The following is a 19350-nucleotide window of genomic DNA, read 5'->3' on the forward strand; positions in this document are numbered from 1 at the left end:
CTTATAGTTTTTCTTAACTTTTTATTCCCCCAATGGTTCTGCTCATCCTTCAGCTTGGGCAAAAATCATCAGCTCTACTTGACTTATCTCTGGGAGAAAGATCTTTCCTAGAAAATTTAGTCTGTGTGAGAAAGATGTTTGAAAGCGTCTGACAGTTTTCACTTGTGTTTTTCCACAAAGGGAATGTAGTAGTCCTTAGGAAGGGTGGAAATATTTCAGAAGGGTTAAATTCAATCAACATGAAGGGTATATCCCTTTGGTTGACCATCATAAAAGTTTTTGGACTTGTTCTAGAGATGCTGTACTGATTGTTACTCTGATACAGACCACAGTTTGTACCAACTCATCTACCACAACTCACAAGCCCCCTTACAGAAGATGGACTGGGGTTAAGGTCTGTAGGAGGCAAATCAAGAAGCCCATTCAGTAATGAGTCCAAAGCTTTGACCTTACTGGTGTCATTTCCTGGCTAGCTAACATAGCACTCCACCCAGTAGCTATTGAAACATCTTTTGAACAAAGCCAATGATTCATTTAATTTTCTTGAACTCACATATAACCCCCAAGCAGATTAGTAGCTCCTGGCTTGAGCTGGAGGGCATGGTGGTGCATTCCAATTACATATCTGATTTCATCATTGGGTTCACTCCCAATGGGCACCTGTGAGCACTGAAGAAATAGAAGGTAATGGATGTACTTAGAAGTGACAAGCTTTCTTAGGATTTGCCTAACGTACTGTGACAGGAAGGATGATGGTGTGATGTAAGACAATCAAGAAAAATAACAAGATTCAGAATGGATGCTTGCTTAGGGTCAGACCATGGTGAAACACAAGGAAGCATTTATAAGCCTACTGGTTAAAAGGCTTATTATAAGCCAGTTACATCATAAGGCTATACAGAACTTGTAGAAACAGAATAGAATGGTGGTTAAAAGGGATGCTGGTTGGGGAGATGTTGGGAAGTGAGTACAAACTTGTAAATAGAAGATGAATAAGTTCTGGAGATGTAATGCACAGCATTGTGATGAGAGTCAATAATACTGCATTGTCTACTTCAAAGTGGCTAAGAGAGAAATCTTAAATGTCTTCACCACAAAGAACAATTGTATAATACTACAAGAGTTTATAGCCATTTCTTCTTATTTAGTGGAAATGAAGCTGCTAATTTATAAGATCTATAAAAAAATTCTCTTGTATCACTGACTAGTATATTCCTTTTGAAAGAGAATTCAGAGAGCGGGTATTCGCACAGCACTCATTTTCTGATGGAGATGCAAGGACCCAGAGAACATAATGGCCTGCCCAATCACACAGCAAGTTACTGGTGTGGTTAATTAGTTATTCTTTAGCCCTAACCAGCAAAGTAACCAATTTCTGAAACTGTTTTATGGACACTTTTTCCTAACCTAATACAGCAACTTCACTACTAAATTTTGAAAAACCTACTAGCCCCTGTAAACTATTTCCAGTTAGCTTTCACCTATTTTATCTTGCAAATTCCAACACAACATATATTATTGATTTTCTCCTGGCATAGCATGTTGCCTCTAGGATTATCCATGAGGCTGGGGTGGACAGTAAAAATTTTGTAAGACTTACTGTAATATTTTCATGAAAGCCTGTATGAGGTATTCCAAGAAGTAAGATCACTCTTTCTCTTCCAGTAGCAATTTTTTACTAGAAAGTATTAAAACTGTGAAAGTAGCCCTTTAAAATCATATTTCTAAGTTAATTACTGCATATACTATGAAATCGTGTTCTTTTTATATGTGGTTTTAGAAATAGTTTATTCTTTTCTGATTATAAAAATATTTGTTTACTGTAAAATATTGATAAAATAGAAAAAATATGAAAATAAGGGGGGAGAACTACTGAAGACCATTTCTGTTTCCATTTTGGAATTTCCTTCCAATCTGTTTATTTTTAAAAGCACGGATATAAATATACACAATTTCCCATAATGTGTTAACAGGCTATTTAAAATGTTGTATCCTACTACTCTCATTATCATTGAATCATTAGGATTTTCCCCTTACATAAAATTATTCAAAAGTATTTAAATGGCAACATATTAGTCAATCCTTTGGATATCCTACAATTATTTTAATCATTACTTTATTATTAACTGTTTGGATATTTTCATTTTCTTTTCTATTCTACATAGTGCTGCAATGAACAGTCGTGTGTAATTTTTGCAAAGATTGCTGATTATATTCTTAGTAGATACAGATTGCCTTAAATCAAAAATTAGGTTTAGTCTTTCCTAGAAAAACTCCAGAACGTATAACAAATGGACAGCCAAATGATTCTCTACAGGACTATAGCAAACTTACATGATGTTGGAATATTTAAACATCACATATTAGAACTTGGAACAGGTCACATGCTGGCCTTTTAGCTGATACCATTCATCAAGACCAGATGAAAATTAGTGGCTCAAATGTGAAACTACCTGCTCTGAAAGAACTTGTGGCCTCCCCATCTGTGACTTGACCTAGCAGCATTCCTTAGCAAATTATTCTCTGCCTAATCAGGTTATTATAGCTAGCTCCTTCATGTCAGCTTTGAGAAGCACGTAGGGGAATTTTCAAACTTATGATAGGGAGCTACCAAGATTTCATCATCAGAGCAATAACTCAGTTATGTATTTAAAACCTTTGATCTGTTAAATAAATATTCTCAGCACCCAGAGGCTCCTTTGGAAAGTACAGGAGTGATAGGAACTGCCCTTTTCCCCTCCTTTGGTTCTCTTCTTCCTGTTCTTCGATTTCCCTGGCAAAATATTTACTTTAAGAGTTCAGGGTGTGGCATGTACATTTCACAGGGCATTTTTTTCTTTGTGCCAGAAAAAAAGTCCCCAACAGTTAATGAGATAGAGGCTAGGACATGTCACAGTAGTTGATAGTGTACTGGTTTTTGCCACATTTTAGACTTATTTAATGAAAAGCCCTAAGTAAATGCACCTATTTCTGGATGTTGTGAAATGTACAGGGAACTGGGTCCACTGAATTAGAGATTTCTAATAGGTAGCCTTGCAATCTCAAAACTATTAAGTATGTACACATTTCCTGACCTTAAAATTGCAATTCTTGGACTTATTTTAAGAAAGTAATTAAGAATATGTACAAAGATTCTTTCATAGAGTGTTCTCCATAGTACTGTTTATAAAAACTGAAAAATTAGAAACCACCTAAGGAATTAAATCAGGGATAATCGTGCAATGGAAAACTGAACAACAATTTAAAGCGATGGCATAGAGAGTACATTTTTTTATATGAATGGTTGATTTATCTGTATTCGTAAATGAAAAGGATGGGTTTTTGAAAACATGTGCATTCTGATTCAATTTATATTAAGTATGTGGAGAGAAGTAAGTCTAGAAGTTTACACAAATTTTTTTTTTCCCCACTGTAATCCTCTAGATGGTAAGTGTATGATTTAATTTTTGCTTCTCTTTTGATTTATTTATATATTTTTTCTTTCAACAGAGTATACATTATTATAATATTTTTAAGTGCAGAAATATCTTTAAAACTATTCTTTATTATGTCTCATAGACTTTCTTCATCCTTTAAGAGAAGAAAAGGCACTAGAAGACTTATGTATTCAGCTTGACATAGACACTTTTGATAATATTTTTGCAAAAATAAAGAATAAGTATTCAGCCATTTCTTTTAAACCATTAAAACAATTCAGGAGCAGATATTACTCCAGCGTCCATAAATATGCTGCCTTCATGTCATCACTCCCCCTGCCTCACAGCAGCTATTCCTAATACACAATGAAACTCTTTTCTCAATGTCCTGCACTCAGCCTCAAAATCCTTCTCAGCAAAACAGTTCACAAATGGTTAACTTCTGTTTGTCACATCAGGAAGTTATACTAAAATCAATCATAAAACTGTTGAATAGTATTTATTTCATTTTCCACTGAATGTGGTTGTAAGGAACCTCTATTAAACCAAGAAGCACAGCATTTCATCAGTGAAGACACTTTAATGAAAATATGATCAATGCTTCAGAATAACTAAAGAAAGAAGTGAAACCTAATTTTAGCATGATGAAATTTAAATAAAATAAATGTTGCAAATACAGAAAATTAAGACTATTTTTGGAGTACAATGTGTCAATTAGTGTACAATGTACGCTAGAAAATTTAAATGTCTTCTTGTATACATACACACATCGAGCATGCACACTGAATATTTTGATATCTTGTATGGTATTTGTCTAATTTCTTAGGAAATTTTCATCCCATGATGTTTTGTATAGCCTTGTAACTCTCCTTTAACATGTATTTCAAGGCATAGATCTTGGCTGGACCAGCCAGGCTTGGGAACTCTATTAGTGATGGAGCAAAGAAAGGCCAAGCCCATTTGATAGTACTATAATTTGAAAAGTTCATATGTATTTCCTAAAAGACTTGAAGATAAAAAAAATCAGTCATGTTTTGAAGGGATGAAGCTGTCTCTGTAGATCAGATTCTTTGTCTGAAAGGAAAATTTAGTCATGGGCAGTTGACTGGCTTGACGATGCAAATTATTTTGAAGTGGCAAGGGAGACTCACTGGCTTCAAAATTTATAGTGGGAAACTCTTGCTAAAACCTTGAGCCCTGATGTACATTGAGAATTAGAATTGTCTCCATCACAATGAAAGATTCCTTGAGAGGCAGCCAAATTCCCAACTCCTTCATTCAGAAGAAGGAAAATATAGACTTGGAAAAATCAAAAGAATTTTAAAGTGATGGGTCAGGAAGAATCTGTATTATTTTACATCATGTAGTAACAACAAACTTTAAAAAAAATTAAACTATATTTGGTTTACAATATTGTTGCTAGCCTCAGGTGTACAGCAAAGTGATATATATATATATATATATATATATATATATATATATATATCAGATTCAGATTCATTTCCATTATAGGTTATTACAAGATACTGAATATAGTTCCCTGTGCTATACAGTAAATCCTTGTTGTTTATCTATTTTATATACAGTGGCGTATATCTGTTAATCCCATATTCCTAATTTCTCTCTCCCATACCTTTCCCCTTTGGTAACCATAATTTGTTTCCTATGTCTAACGACAAACTTTTTGATCACAAGAACATTGAATCTGAAAGTTAATATGAAAGAAAGAGAAGTATTTAAAAGTTTTTTAAATAACGTGGTTTACTTTCACATGTATAGGAGAAGTTTTTATATGTATCCAAAGTACTTTTCCCCCAGACAGTAGCATATCTTCTCCTGTGTGAGTTTTTGTGGCCTCTATTTCTTGTAGAAATGTCATCTTTCCTTTCTGACATGGGAAAGGAATTAAGCAATGACTGACATTCTGGAAAAACTGGGATTTAAAAAAATAGTTTTGAATTACATAAAACATTTTCCCCTCAAATGTCCATCACTGCTTTAAAATTTTTTCTTAGACACGTAACGGGTAACACACTGTGTAGCACAAAGAGTGAAGATTCTGTTACACATGTTAACGGGAAAAATACAGTGAAACAACCAATCCCTCTGGCCATATTGAAAGTCTGATTTTTTGTTTGTTTGAAATTTTGCTGAATTAAATACAGTCTAATGTTAAAAAATGACTAAATGGTCTCTAAGGAACTTTATATTGGGTTCTGACCAATTCTTGATTTTATATTGGTTCTAACCAATTATTGGGTCCTCAAAATTAGGTTTGGTTTCAGCTATGCCTGAGCTACAATAAACAGAATCAAGCCTAGATTGTCATGTGTGGGGGAAGAGACTTCTCTATTTGGATGTCCATTAGGCATTACAGACAGGACGGAACTCTGGATTCTATCCTTCCCCCAATAATCCACTCCTCCCTCACTGCTCCCCATCTGATTAAATTGCACTCCCATTCCCTTAGTTATTTTTTATTTATTTATTTTTTTCCTTAGTTATTCAAGACAGAACACTTGGAGTCATTTCTACCTTTTCTTTCTCTTTCACATTCACTATCCAGTTCATATACAATAACCGTTCTTTTTACCTTTAGAACATATTCCTGATTCAACTGCTTCTGACCATCTCCACCATGTCCACCCTAGTATAAACAAGCTTCCACACTGCCCTCCTTGCTTCTCTTCTGTTCTCTTCACAGCAGCCAAGGAGCCTTTTAAAATCTTAAATCAGGGCACATTGTTTGCCTACACAGATCTACCCAATGGTATCCCATTCCATTTAGAACAAAAGGCAAACTCCTCAGCAAGGCCAACAAGCCTTCCTTAATCTTCCTCCTGGCTACCTCTTTGTCCTCATTCCATACCACTCTGCCCCTCACTGCATATCCTCCAGCACACTGGCCTCACTGTCCCTCAAGCATCCCAAGCACTTTCTCGTCTCAGGGATGTTGCACTTGCTGTTCCCTTCACATTGGAAGCTCTTCCTCTAGACATCTGCAAAGCTCACTCCTTTATTCATTTAAGTCCTTGCTCAGTATCTCCCCCAGAGATGCTTTCCTGATCTCCTTACCTAAAATGGCACTCATGGACAGTCTTTTCCAGTATCCCACTTTATTTTTCTTTATAACACTTCCATTATCTAATATTAAATTACTTATCTGTTAATTTATTTGTTTCTTGTCTGTCTTATCTACTACCATGCAAGTTGCATGTGGGTAGAGACTTTGTTAGGTGCACAGAAATCTTTGTTGAATGGATGAATTTCTCTCCTTCCTCTTCAGTGAACAGTAGGGTCCATGTAAATGACTCATCCTCTCTGGATCTTTCCTTTGAGGGATAATAATTCATGTCCTTTGCCCTTCCCCCCGTACTTTTCCCTTTATGTATCTGTATGCATTTGTGTGCGTGCATGCAGGGCATGTGTATGTTTTAAAATTCAAGACCAAGCAGAGATGATTTTCCACAGCAGGAAAGAAGTGGCCCTCGCATTTTCGTAACTCAGAATTTCACTTAGAATTATGTGGGGGGGACTTCCCTGGTGGTCCAGTGATATAGACTCCGCTTTCCAATGCAGGGGTTGCGCGTTGGATCCCTGGTTGGGGAACTAAGATCCCACATGCTGTGGGGCAACTAAGCCCACGTGCCACAACTACTGAGCTTGTGCGCCTCAACGAGAGAGCCCACGTGCCGCAAACTACAGAGCCCACGCATCCTGGAGTCTGCATGCCACAACTAGAGAGAAGACCGTGCTCTGCAGCGAAGACCCAATGCAGCCATAAAAAATAATAAATAAAATACATATATATTAAAAAAAATTCTGTGGGAAAGATTTATTCCATCTCATGGTGGCACAGTAGAGAAAATTTTTTCTAGGTGTCTGCAAAGAACGTTTCTGTTTTCCCAATGTCAAAAAGAAGCACCAGTGGTCCACCTGCTGTGCCCTCCATGGGTTTTGGGATGTTAATCTGTTTGACCTGTGTTAAGTTTTTATAATATTTGCTAGCAAGATAAGGGGAAAAGTGACTTCCTACTTGGTCAAAACAGTGGAGAAGGAGATATTGAAGGTTGTCAGTGGGTGATGAAACCTGGACTTAATGTGATTTTTGGACCCTTGAGGGGAGGCAAATCCTTATCGTCAGGCATACTGGCTGCAAAGGAGGAAACCCTCAACCTGCCAACTGCAAAAGTACCACAGGTTACGTAGCCCAAGATGATAGCAAGATGGGAACTTTGACGGTAAGGGAAAACTTGGAATTTTCAGCAGCCATTTGGCAAGTATGAGCAGTTAATCAAAAAACAAGCACATTAACAAAATCATTCAAGACCTGAATATAAGCAAAGTGGTGGACTCCAAGGTGGGAAACCAGCTAATTTGAGGTGTGTCTGGAGGAGAGAGAAAGAAGACCAGCTTCAGAACGGAGGTGATTTCAGATCCACTTGTCCTGTATCTGGATGAGCCCACCATGGGCTTGGATGCCCGCACATCAAATGCAGTTCTCTCCATTCATCAACCTCATTACGCTATCTTCAGACTGCCTGATAGCCTTACCTTGCTGGCTTCAGGGAAGGTGAGGTTTTATGGCCGTGTACAGGAAACTTTGGTACAGTCTGAGTCTGCTGGTTACGAGCGTGAGTATGGAAATTACAACGCGTGTTACTATCTAAAGAAAACAACATTTAGGCTGATGGTATATAATTCCACCTATTAAATAATCAGATAATAAAACCTTGAGGAGGAAATAGGGAACAATCTCTGACCTGGGGAGGAGAATCTGATTTCTAGATCTGGTCCTCATGGTTCGGTGCTGACAAAGTCAAACATCTCTCTTGCTTCTGTGTACTCACCTTCAAAATTAAGGTATTGAACTAGATGGTCTCCACATTTCTCTATCTTAGAAATTCTATAATTTGGTACTCTTCAAAAACCATGGTAAGAACCATGTTTGTTCCTTGAAGCTCAGCTATAGTCAGGACCCACTGGTGTGGAAGCCAGAAAGTTCAGGCCTGTCTGGTTCTTTGTCTTCTGCATTACATACAGCCCTGTGAGAAGTCAAATGTCACATTCTTTATTAAAATATCTGGTACCTAGTAGGTGCTCAATAAATGCTATTTTTTGTTTGTTTGTTTGTTTTGGCCATACTGCACAGCTTGTGGGATCTTAGTTCCCAGTAAATGCTATTTTAAAAGGAACTTCTACCACCTTCCAAAAACTTTTCATGGAATCCCTATCAGAAAGAGAAAAGTTTTAGATGGTCACTCTTTTAAGTCAGCATGGCATGTCTTGTGTTCATACATCATAGAAATGGAAGGGGAGTTAAGTAATTTTTAAATGATCACTTCTGTTAATTTCTACAAAAATATTTCATATAATGTGAATATGGTACTTAACCATATTGCTTAGTTTTATAGTTATTTGTTCATTTTAATTTTGTTATTATAAGTTGCCTTGAATGCAGTCATCATGTTCTAGCCATCTGTATGTACCACTAAGTACCTTCCACATAAAACACTTGTCAAATGTTTTTTCTGGGAAAAAAAAAAAGAGCAAGTTGCTGAGATTGTACTACATGAGGGAATTAGGACTCATCAGGAATGTCTGAGATATTTGAAAAGAATGGCTAGAAGCTAAATACCAGTGTGCTAATAGCCTTCTAATAAATTAGGTTTGAAATAATTTTCTTATGTTAACCTTCTCATTAGCATGTTCATTGACGGAACAAAAAAATCAGTCAAAGGTCAGATTTTAAAAAGTTTCTAAGTGACAGATATGAAATGACACATCTAGCAAAAGAAACAAAGAGGTTCTGTGGGGTGAGTGTTATATATAGGTGGGTGGAGAATTTCTGTTGTTGTTATGAGCTTTATTGAGATGTAATTCACATACCATAAAATTCACCCTTTTAAAGTGCACAATTCAATGTGTTTTAGTATATTCATAGGGTTGTACAAACTGTCATCACTATCTATTTTTAGATTAAAAAAAAAAAGGAAGAAACCTCGTACCCATTAGCGGTCATTCTCCCTTCCCCTGCCTTTCCCCTAACACCCCAATCTAGCCGTCAAATATCACTATTCTACTTCCTGTATCTGTAGGTTTGCTGGTTTTGAACATTTTATATAAATGGAATCTTACAATATGTGGCCTTTTGTGCTTGTTTTTCTTTTCCCTTATTTATAATGTTTGCAAGGTTCACCCGTGCTGTTGCACCCACCAGTACTCTTTTCATTTTTATTGCCAAAGAATATGCCATTGTATACATTCACCACATTTTATGTATCTGTTCATCAGTTGATGGCATTTGGATTATTTCCACTTTTGGGCTATTATGAATAATGCTGCCATGAACATTCATACAAGTTTCTATGTGGAGATATATTATTTATCTTGAGTGTACTAGGAGTGGAATTGCTGGCTCATATGGCAATGCTATGATTAACCATTTGAGGAACTGTCAAACTGTTTTTTAAAGCAACTGCACCATTTTTCATTCCCATCAATAATGTGTGAGTATTCCAATTTCTCCACATCATTGCTAACACTCATCCATCTTTTTGATGATAGCCCTCCTTGTGGATGTGAAGTGGTATGTCTTGGTTTTGATTTACATTTATCTAATGACTAATGATGTTAAGTATTTTTTCATGTGCTTTTTGACCACTTGTATATCATAGGAGAAATGTTTATTTGGGTATTTTGTCCATTTTTAAATTGGGTTATTTATCTTTACATTATTTAGTTGCAGGAGTTCTTCATATATTCTGGATACAGCATAAGTCCTTTATCAGATAAATAATTTGCAAATATTTCCTATCTTTCTGTGGGTTGTTTTTCACATTTGTATAGTATCATTTGAAGCACAAAAGTTTATAGTTTTGATATAGTCCAGTTGGTTTTTTATTTTGTTGCCTGAGCTTTTGTTCTTATATCCGAAAAATCATTGCCCAACCCAAGGTCATGAAGATTTACTTCTATGTTTTCTTCTAAGAGGCTCAGAGTTTTAGATCTTATATTTAAGTCTATGATCCATTTTGACTGAATCATTAACATGATTAACATCATTCTTTTGCATATGGATATCCAGTTGTCCCAGCATCATTTGCTGAAAAGACTATTCTCTCCTCCATTGAATGGTCTTGGCACCATAATAAACAATCAGTTGACCATAGATATGAAGGTTTAGGTCTGGACTCTCAATTCTATTCCCTTGATCTATGTGTCTACACTTATGCCAGTATCACATGTCTTGGTTAGTGTAGATTTATAATAAGTTTTGTCATCAGGAGGCTATTCGGGATCCCTTGTAATCCTATATGAGTCTGAGTATCTTCTTTTCCATTTCTGAAAAGAACTCAGCTGGGATTTTGATAGGACTTGTATTGAATATGTAGATCCATTTAGGGAGTAGTGCCATCTTAACAAGGATATCTTCCAATCCATGACATAGGATGTCTTTCTGTTTATTTATTTATTTAAATTAAAAAGTTTTTTTTCATTTGATATCACTTATATGAGGAATCCAAAAAAAAATGATACAAATGAACCTATTTACAAAACAGAAATAGACCCACAGGCATAGAAAACAAACTCATGGTTACCAAAGAGGAAAGGACGTGGCGGTGAGAGGGGGGGGATAAATTAGGAGTTTGGGATTAGCAGATACAAACTACTATATATAAAATAGGTAAACAGCAAACTACTCTATATAAAATAGATAAACACAAGGACCTACTGCATGGCACAGGGAAATATATGCAATATCTTGTAATGACCTATAATGGAAAAGAATCTGAAGAAAGAATATATATATATATACACATATACATATAACTGAATCACTTTGCTGTATACCTGAAGCTAATACAACATTGTAAATCAACTATAATCACTTATTTGGTTTGAAAAAACACCACTATAAGCATTTGTGGAAAAATTTTTGTGGGGGCATATGCACTCTTTTTGGGTGAATACCTAGGAATACAATGGCTGTGTCATATCGTAAGTGTATGTTTAGCTTCTTTTTTTTTTTTTGAATTTTATTTCATTCATTTATTTTATACAGCAGGTTCTTATTAGTTATCTATTTTACACATATTAGTGTATATATGTCAATCCCAATCTCCCAATTCATCCCACCGCTCATCTTTCCATTTATTTAGAAGTCTTCTTTAATTTCTTTAATAAAGTTTTGTAGTTTTAAGTTACTTTTCACTTGTTTTGTTAATTTTATACCTAGATATTTTATTCTTTTATGCTATTGTAAAAGTAATTGCTTTTTTATTCTATATTCAAGTTGTTTATTGATATTGTATAGAAATACAATTAATATTTTTTTGTATATTGATCTTGAATCTTGCAACCTCGATGAACTTATTAGTTCTAATAGTTTTTTAGTAGATTCTTTAGGATTTTCTACATACAAGATTATCTCATTTGCAAATTAAGATAGTTACTACTTCCTTTCCAATCTGGGTGCCTCCCCCTTTTCTTGACTAATTATCCTGGCTAGAACCTCCAGTACAATGATGAATAGTAGTGGTTAGAGTGGACACACGTGTCTTGGTCTTGATCTCAGAAGGAAAGCATTCTTTCTGTCTTTCAACATTAAGTATGATATTAGCTGTGAGATTTTCATAGATGACCTTTATCAGATTGAAGACGTTCTCTACTATTCCTAGTTCACTGAGCATTTACTATGATAGGGTGTAAAATTTTTGTCAAATGCTTTTCACGTGGATTTTGTTTTTGTTCAGCTAATATTGTGTATTACATTTCCTAGTTTATGTCCTTTTTATATGTTGTTGGATACAGATTAATAGTGTTTTGCTGAGGATTTTTGTGTCTGTATTCATAAGAGATACTGGTCTGTAGTTTTTCTTTTTCTTGTGATGTCTCTGTCTTATTTTGATATCAGTGTAATACTGTCCTTATAGAATAGTTAGAAATTGTTTCCTCCTCTTCTACTTTTTAAAAAAGTTTGTGAAGAATTGGTTTTAATTTTTCTTTGAATATTTGGTAGAATTAACCAGTGAAGCTATCTGCGTCTGGACTTTCCTTTGTGGAAATATTTTTAGTTACCAATTTGATATCTTGTTACATATTCAAACTTTCTATGTCTACTTGAGTCAGGTTCGTAATTTGTGTCTTTCTAGTAATTTGTCCCTTTCATCTATTTTATCTAATGTATTGGCATACAGTTGTTCATCATATTCCCTTTTAGTCCTTTTTATTTCTTAAAGTTGGTAGTGACGCCCCTTCTTTCATTCCTGAGTTTAACAATTTGTCTTCTCTTCACTCCACCCCTCCCTTGTTTTTTCTTGGTTAGCCTAGTTAAAGCTTGTTAATTTTGTTGATCTTTTCAAAGAACCAAATTTTGGTTACTTTGATTTCCTCTATTTTTTGCTATTCTCTATTTCATGTATCCCTGCTATACGTTTCTCTCTGAGCAGCTGCATCATATAAGTTTTTGTATGTTGTGTTTTTATTTTCATTCATCTCAAAGTATTTTCTACTTTCTTTATGACTTCTTTGACACATTGGTTATTTAGCCATGTAATGTTTAATATCCACATATTTGTGAATTTCTCAAATTTTCTTCGGTTACTGAATTCTAATTACATTGTGGTTTGAAAACATTTTGTATGATTTCAATCCTTTGAAATTTATTAAGACTTGTTTTATGGCCTAACATATGATTTATCTGGAAGAATGTTCCATATGAACTTTGGAAGAATGCCTCTTCTATTGTTGTTGGGTAGAATGTTCTAGTGATGTCTGTTAGGCTTAGTTGGTTTATAGTGTTGTTCGAATCTTCTGTTTTCTTGTGCATCTTCTGTCTAGTTTTTCTATTCATTATTGAAAATATGGTATTGAAATGTCTACCTTTATTGTTGAATTGTTTATTCTTCCCTTCAATTCTGTCAGTTTTTGCTTTATGTATTTTGAGGTGCTGTTGTTAGATGTATATATGGTCATGATTTTTATATCTTTCTGACAGATTGATCCTTTATCATTATGGAACTCCCTCTTTATCTCTAGTAACTTTCTTTTGTTTTAAAATTTGTTTCTTTAGACATAGGCATAGCAACTCCAGTTCTCTTTTGTTTATTCTTTGCATGGCATATCTTTTTTGATCTTTTACTTTCAATCTATTTGTTTATAGTGGACAGTTCTTTTTTTATGATTTTGATACCTTTAAACTTTATTTTTTAAATGATCATATAATACAATTCACTTTTTTCTTTTGATGTACATTTCTATGAATTTTAACACATGTAGTGATGTGTAACCATTCCCATAATAGGATAGAAAATAACTTTGTCACCCCCCCAAAACTCCCTTGTGGTGTTTCTTTATAGTCATACCCTTCCTGCAAACCCAGTTCCTAGCATACAATGATATTCTTCCTACTTTTTTCCTCTTTCTTTTTTTTCTTCTGAGGCTTTGTATTGAGTTATGTAACCACATTAGCATGAAGAGTTATGGGCAGATGAGGGTCATTTTCTGGGCTGCAATGTTGATTAGAGTCATGTAAAATGTAGAAGATTTAGAAGAGTGAGACTGAAACTAAGATAAAGCTGAAACTTGAGGCTCACTTAAGAGCTGGTATTTTCCACTAAAACTGGGGACACTACTAAGCATTGCTATATTACCTGCTCTGCATAATAGCCCAGAAATTCAAGGTCTTTGGTGACAGCTGAGCAGCAACGATGAAATTGTAAATGCCTGAGTACGCTTGGTGTCCTGCCTCATCCTCTCCCTCGCCTATTGGCTCTGGAAAGCAATCAGAGTGTAACAATAGGAGTTCTGGAATGTTCCCGAGTGGGACTTATCTTTGTATCATTGTTAATCCTTGTCCTCTCTTTTCAGAGACAAGAGATTAAGTTAAAACAGGACAGACATCTTTTCTGGGACTCAGGGCTGAGCTGTGTTTCCTTCTTTGCAAATTCAAAGGATTTTACAGGATTTTCCCCTTCTTAATCCTCCCTCCCCCTCCATCCTGCCCTTCACACCTTCCCAACATTAGGGAAAGGCAGGAAGTTTTCCCTGTGGTTTCTTCTTTGTGACGACATGATGGGGCAGGTTAATCAATGGGGAAAACCCCATGTGAGAACACGCCTTCTATGTGCATTCAAATATTTGCTATAAGTAGGGCCATCCCAGACCCAGGCTGCTATCAAGCATAACAGCTCTCCCAGGCACTAGGTACCCAGCACTGAGACATCTATTCTTTGAGCTGAAAATGATGTGCAGTAGCAAGAGTTTGCTCCTGGCTGCTTTGATGTCACTGCTGCTACTCCACCTCTGCAGCAAGTCAGAAGGTAAGTGTCACTCTTTCTGCTAGCACAGGATGAAGAACTATTTTCATTTTTCTCTAAGCCTTGAGCTCATTTAGGGGTCCCCAAGGGTTGGAAGCCTGTTAGAAAATCTTCAAAAGGAAGTGATGGGGGTTGTCATCTCATTGGTGAGTGGAAGAGGGAAAGGTTACTGCTGCCTAGCAGGATTTTTTCTCTGCTGTCAATCCCAGCAAATTTGGGGGGCAGTGGTGGTGGGCTCTTAGAGACCCTCGAACTCCAGAACAACCCAAAGTGCTATTCTGGGAGAGATGTAAATTGTGTAACATTACCAGTGAATGGGGCCATTTTGAAATGTAGAAAATTCTCCCATTTCCCTAGCTTTCTCATTTCCCAACTGAATAGTTTTAGCAGAGTTCAAAACTCATCCTTTAGGGGTAGATTATGGCACCTGAATTCATCCTTGCAAGGCCTTGGGGACATCACTTGCCAACTTCGGGATTACATTTATCACTTACAGCAGGTCAAAGATACAGTAGGTTGTAATTTAACTCAAGGGAGTGCCCAAGAATTGCTTTATTACTAAGAGGACATCACTTTTAGCAACAGGTGCATTCCTGAAAATACACGTGTTGAAATTTTATGAACAAAATTAAAAATTCCCATTAACTAATATTACAATTTCAAAGTGTTTTAATTGTAGCTCTTATTAACAGCTCCTATAAATGACATTTTTCTTTGTAACTTCTTGTCCTTCCCCTCCTCTCAATATTCAGTAGCCAGATAATAGATTAAAACTTGCCAATTTACTTTTTTTTCTGAATTTAGAAGGTTATTTATAAGGGTTTCTTCAAGTGGAAGGTACTCATATTCTTGAGTGATTATAGTGAATGAAATAAAATACTGTCAGTTTGTGTTTCTTACTAAAGATATTCCTTTTATGAGACTGATGTCTCATGTGCTTCTAAACTGTATTATTGAACCAAAATTTCCCAGTACACAAACTATTTTTTTTAAGAGAACTGGAAACTATGTTAAAATGGGTCTCAAAGATATTGGAGGTGTTCCTCTAAATAGTTTATTTACCATATAAATCAGATCCTAGGTTTTCCACAACTTCAGGTAGTTCCACGATACCTATCACAGAATAAGTTCATTCATGTGGACTCAATATCTTTCATTTCTTTTCAGCAGCAAGCAACTTTGACTGCTGCCTCCAATATACAGAAAAAATCCTTCATCCCAAATTTATCGTGGGGTTCACACAGCAGCTGGCCAATGAAGCTTGTGACATCAATGCAGTCATGTAAGTTATTAAGGGATTCTAATTCATTTGTATTAGGAGTACATGAGAATTTCAAGTAGAAAAAGCTTTGCCTTTTTGGAGTTTCGTTCAGAAATAACTCATGTGGCAAAAAGCTAGCTGTGTTTTAATAGTACATTTATTCTTCAAAATTCACTTTAAATGGAACTGGAATAAGGCAAAACTTAGTTTAAAAAAAATGAACATAGTTGAGGGCAAAATCACTTTTGAAGAGAAACTTATAAGCTACTAAGACACTATCTCAGGAAAATATGAAAAACCTAAACTTTGAAATGAGCATCTTCTACCAGAAAGTGGTTGAGCTATAAGCTAAAGCTCAGAGTAGTTACACTATCTCATATAATATTCTTTTATTTTTTTTTGCGGTACGCGGGCCTCTCACTGTTGCGGCCTCTCCCGTTGCGGAGCACAGGCTCCGGACGCGCAGGCTCAGCGGCCATGGCTCATGGGCCCAGCCGCTCTGTGGCATGTGGGATCTTCCCGGACGAGGGCACGAACCCGTGTCCCCTGCATTAGCAGGCGGACTCTCAACCACTGCGCCACCAGGGAAGCCCCTCATATAATATTCTTGATTTATATAGGGTATTGTATTTTCAATGAAATAAGTTATTGATCAGATGTATACATATTTCATGTAGCCACCACCAACAAAATTAAATAATTCTGGGACTTTATCTTCCTGTTACTGCACAACCTTTTGTTAGATTGCAGAGAAAGTCAGGGAGAATCACTTTTATTTCTTGCATCAAACTTTCTAAGAAGAAATTTTTTTTTTGCAATTTTTTTCACCTCTGAAACAAATAGAATGTTTAGGGCATAGAGCCACCAATTGGAATATGAAATTTCCATTGCATGTCCTGTGGAAAAAAAGAAAAAAAAACATTTAAACAATAAATGAAATTGAAACATAAATCAAATTCTCTGACTTTTTTCAGCTTATACACAAAGAGAAGATTAGCTGTGTGTGCAGATCCAAAGAAGAGTTGGGTAAAACATGTAGTGCATATCCTCAGGTATGGAACGTTTACAATCCACCAGCCTCTCTCCAAATGTTTGGGAAAGAGTGGTGTTCAGAGTGTTGCATCACAGGCTCGCTGGGATGCTTTAGCCTAAGCACTATGACATTTTTAAAGGGTAGTGTGAATCGGACAATGAAAACAAAAAATTCATTTTTTCAACCACTTACAGATCATTTTAATTTTTTTATTATACATTTATTTATTTGTGGCTGCGTTAGGTCTTTGTTGCTGCGCACGGGCTTTCTCTAATTGTAGTGAGCTGGGGCTACTCTTCATTGTGGTATGCGGGTTTCTCGTTGCGGTGGCTTTTCTTTTTGCAGATCACGGGCTCTAGGGTGCAGGCTCCGTCGTTGAGGCACACGGGCTTAGTTGCTCCGCGGCATGTGGGATCTTCCTGGACCAGGGCTCGAACCCGTGTCCCCTGCATTGGCAGGTGGATTCTTAACCACTGCGCCACCAGGGAAGCCCCATTTTTATTTTAATTGTTTTTAATTTAATGATTTTTCACAAGATGTATGAGATTCCTCTATGCATTTGATTCTTGTTGCAAAGATGCCTCTTATTTATATAATTTACAGACTACATGACATTCGTTTGTTAAAAGCTAAAAAATAAACAGTTAAAAAGAGATCAATGGCTCTGATTTACACTGATGATAATGGAGTGACATTTTATCAATGGACAGAATCATCTCACACCAGGGTGCCAGATACTGAATATGAAGACACAACCTTAGTGTTCATATCCTGTTTCTGTCCTTAGCTAGCTGGGTTATGTTGGGCAGGGTCCATCCTCTCTGAACCCTGATTTCCTCATATGGCCTCTGAGCTGCCTGGTATCCTGAGATGAGATTGGAGTGTCTGAGGCAATCTGTAGGCACCAAAGATATTCCCACACACCAGGCACCCCATCTTTGCTTATTTTTTTCTTCTTTTTCTCTTTATAGTCAAAGAGTCAAGAAGATGTAAAAATGGATACTCCCTGGACTGGAACTGGACACAGCCCAAGAACAAAAGGAACCTAGCTGAGCTGGCAGTTTCACTTACACACTGTTGCAGGTTCAGAGCTTATCTGATTTGTGTCTCATTGGACTTGTCCAATTAGTGAAGTTGATTCATATTGCATCACAGTTTGCTTTGTTAAGCATCACATTATACTCTATTTTATGTTATGTTATTTATATATGTGGTTTTGTTTGTGTTTTGCTATTTAATACTAGTTTTCTATAAGCTATCTGGTTTAGTATGTGGTATAAAGTTATACTTGGAGGAATAAGATATATGGACTTTCTTGCAAGCAGAAGGCTATTAAAAAAACACTTAACATTCTTCTGTTTATATAGTTCTGTTTCCTAAATTGTTGTAATTACCTTGTTAAAGAGGAAAATGATAAGAAGAATAAATATTGAACATAAAAGAACCAAAATTTGTTTGTGGATTGAGTTAAATAGCATTTATTAAGAGGTGTATTAAGAATAGTTAAGAGTTTAGTAAATACGAAAATGTTGTGAAAATTGTATTCCCCATTTACTTCTTCCTGGTTTTTCCCTTTATCTCTACCCCTTGTGATCCTGGACTTCATTCTATATGAATTATAATGGAAAGGTTTTTTTGAATTAAAAAAAAATTCAAAGTCATTTAAACCAAAAATTAGAAAGATTCTATTTGTGACATAGGTCAATATTTCTTGATATAAAACTTTTCAAAATAAAAAAAGTATGCCCATCTATTTTGTGACTCCAGGGACACAACAACTATTTAGAAAATTCCTTGAGCAATCACTTAGTCCGTCATTCTGTCACCAGCCATGGTCCTAGGAATGGGCATCTCAGCAGAGGAACATTTCTCTATTTTATAAGTCCTCCTGAGTCATCTTTAAGCACTTTCCAAAAACAAAATGATTATGCAGAGGGTTTATTTTTTAAAATTTATTTATTTTATTTTTGGCTGCGTTGGGTCTTCATTGCTGCACACGGGCTTTCTCTAGTTGTGGTGAGCGGTGGCTACTCTTCATTGCGGTGCGCGGGCTTCTCATTGCGGTGGCTCTTGTTGCGGAGCACAGGCTCTAGGCACTCTGCTTCAGTAGTTGTGGCACGTGGGCTCGGTAGTTGCAGCTCATGGGCTCTAGAGCGCAGGCTCAGTAGTTGTGGTGCACAAGCTTAGTTGCTCCGTGGCATGTGGGATCTTCCCAGACCAGGGCTAGATTCCGTGTCCCCTGCATTGGCAGGATTCTTAACCACTGCACCACCAGGGAAGTCCTATGCAGAGGGTTTTTAGAAACCGATTGCCTCAGTA

General features: G+C 36.2%; 1 protein-coding gene across 2 annotated transcripts; it reads left to right on the forward strand.

The window, feature by feature from the left end:
* Positions 1-14573: 14573 nt before the first annotated feature.
* Positions 14574-18375, forward strand: CCL20 (C-C motif chemokine ligand 20). Of its 2 annotated transcripts, none has more exons than XM_004262618.3 (4): positions 14574-14740; positions 15905-16019; positions 16973-17050; positions 18003-18375. In XM_004262618.3, exons 1-4 carry the CDS (start codon positions 14662-14664, stop codon positions 18022-18024), a joined length of 294 nt encoding a protein of 97 aa, XP_004262666.1. In that variant the 5' UTR covers positions 14574-14661; the 3' UTR covers positions 18025-18375. The 2 variants fall into 2 exon arrangements, with proteins under 2 accessions (XP_004262666.1, XP_012388415.1); XM_012532961.3 differs by having other exon boundaries at positions 14577-14740; positions 15908-16019.
* Positions 18376-19350: the final 975 nt, after the last annotated feature.

This window comes from Orcinus orca, chromosome 7 (genome assembly GCF_937001465.1).
Source record: "Orcinus orca chromosome 7, mOrcOrc1.1, whole genome shotgun sequence".
Classification (NCBI taxonomy): domain Eukaryota; kingdom Metazoa; phylum Chordata; class Mammalia; order Artiodactyla; family Delphinidae; genus Orcinus; species Orcinus orca.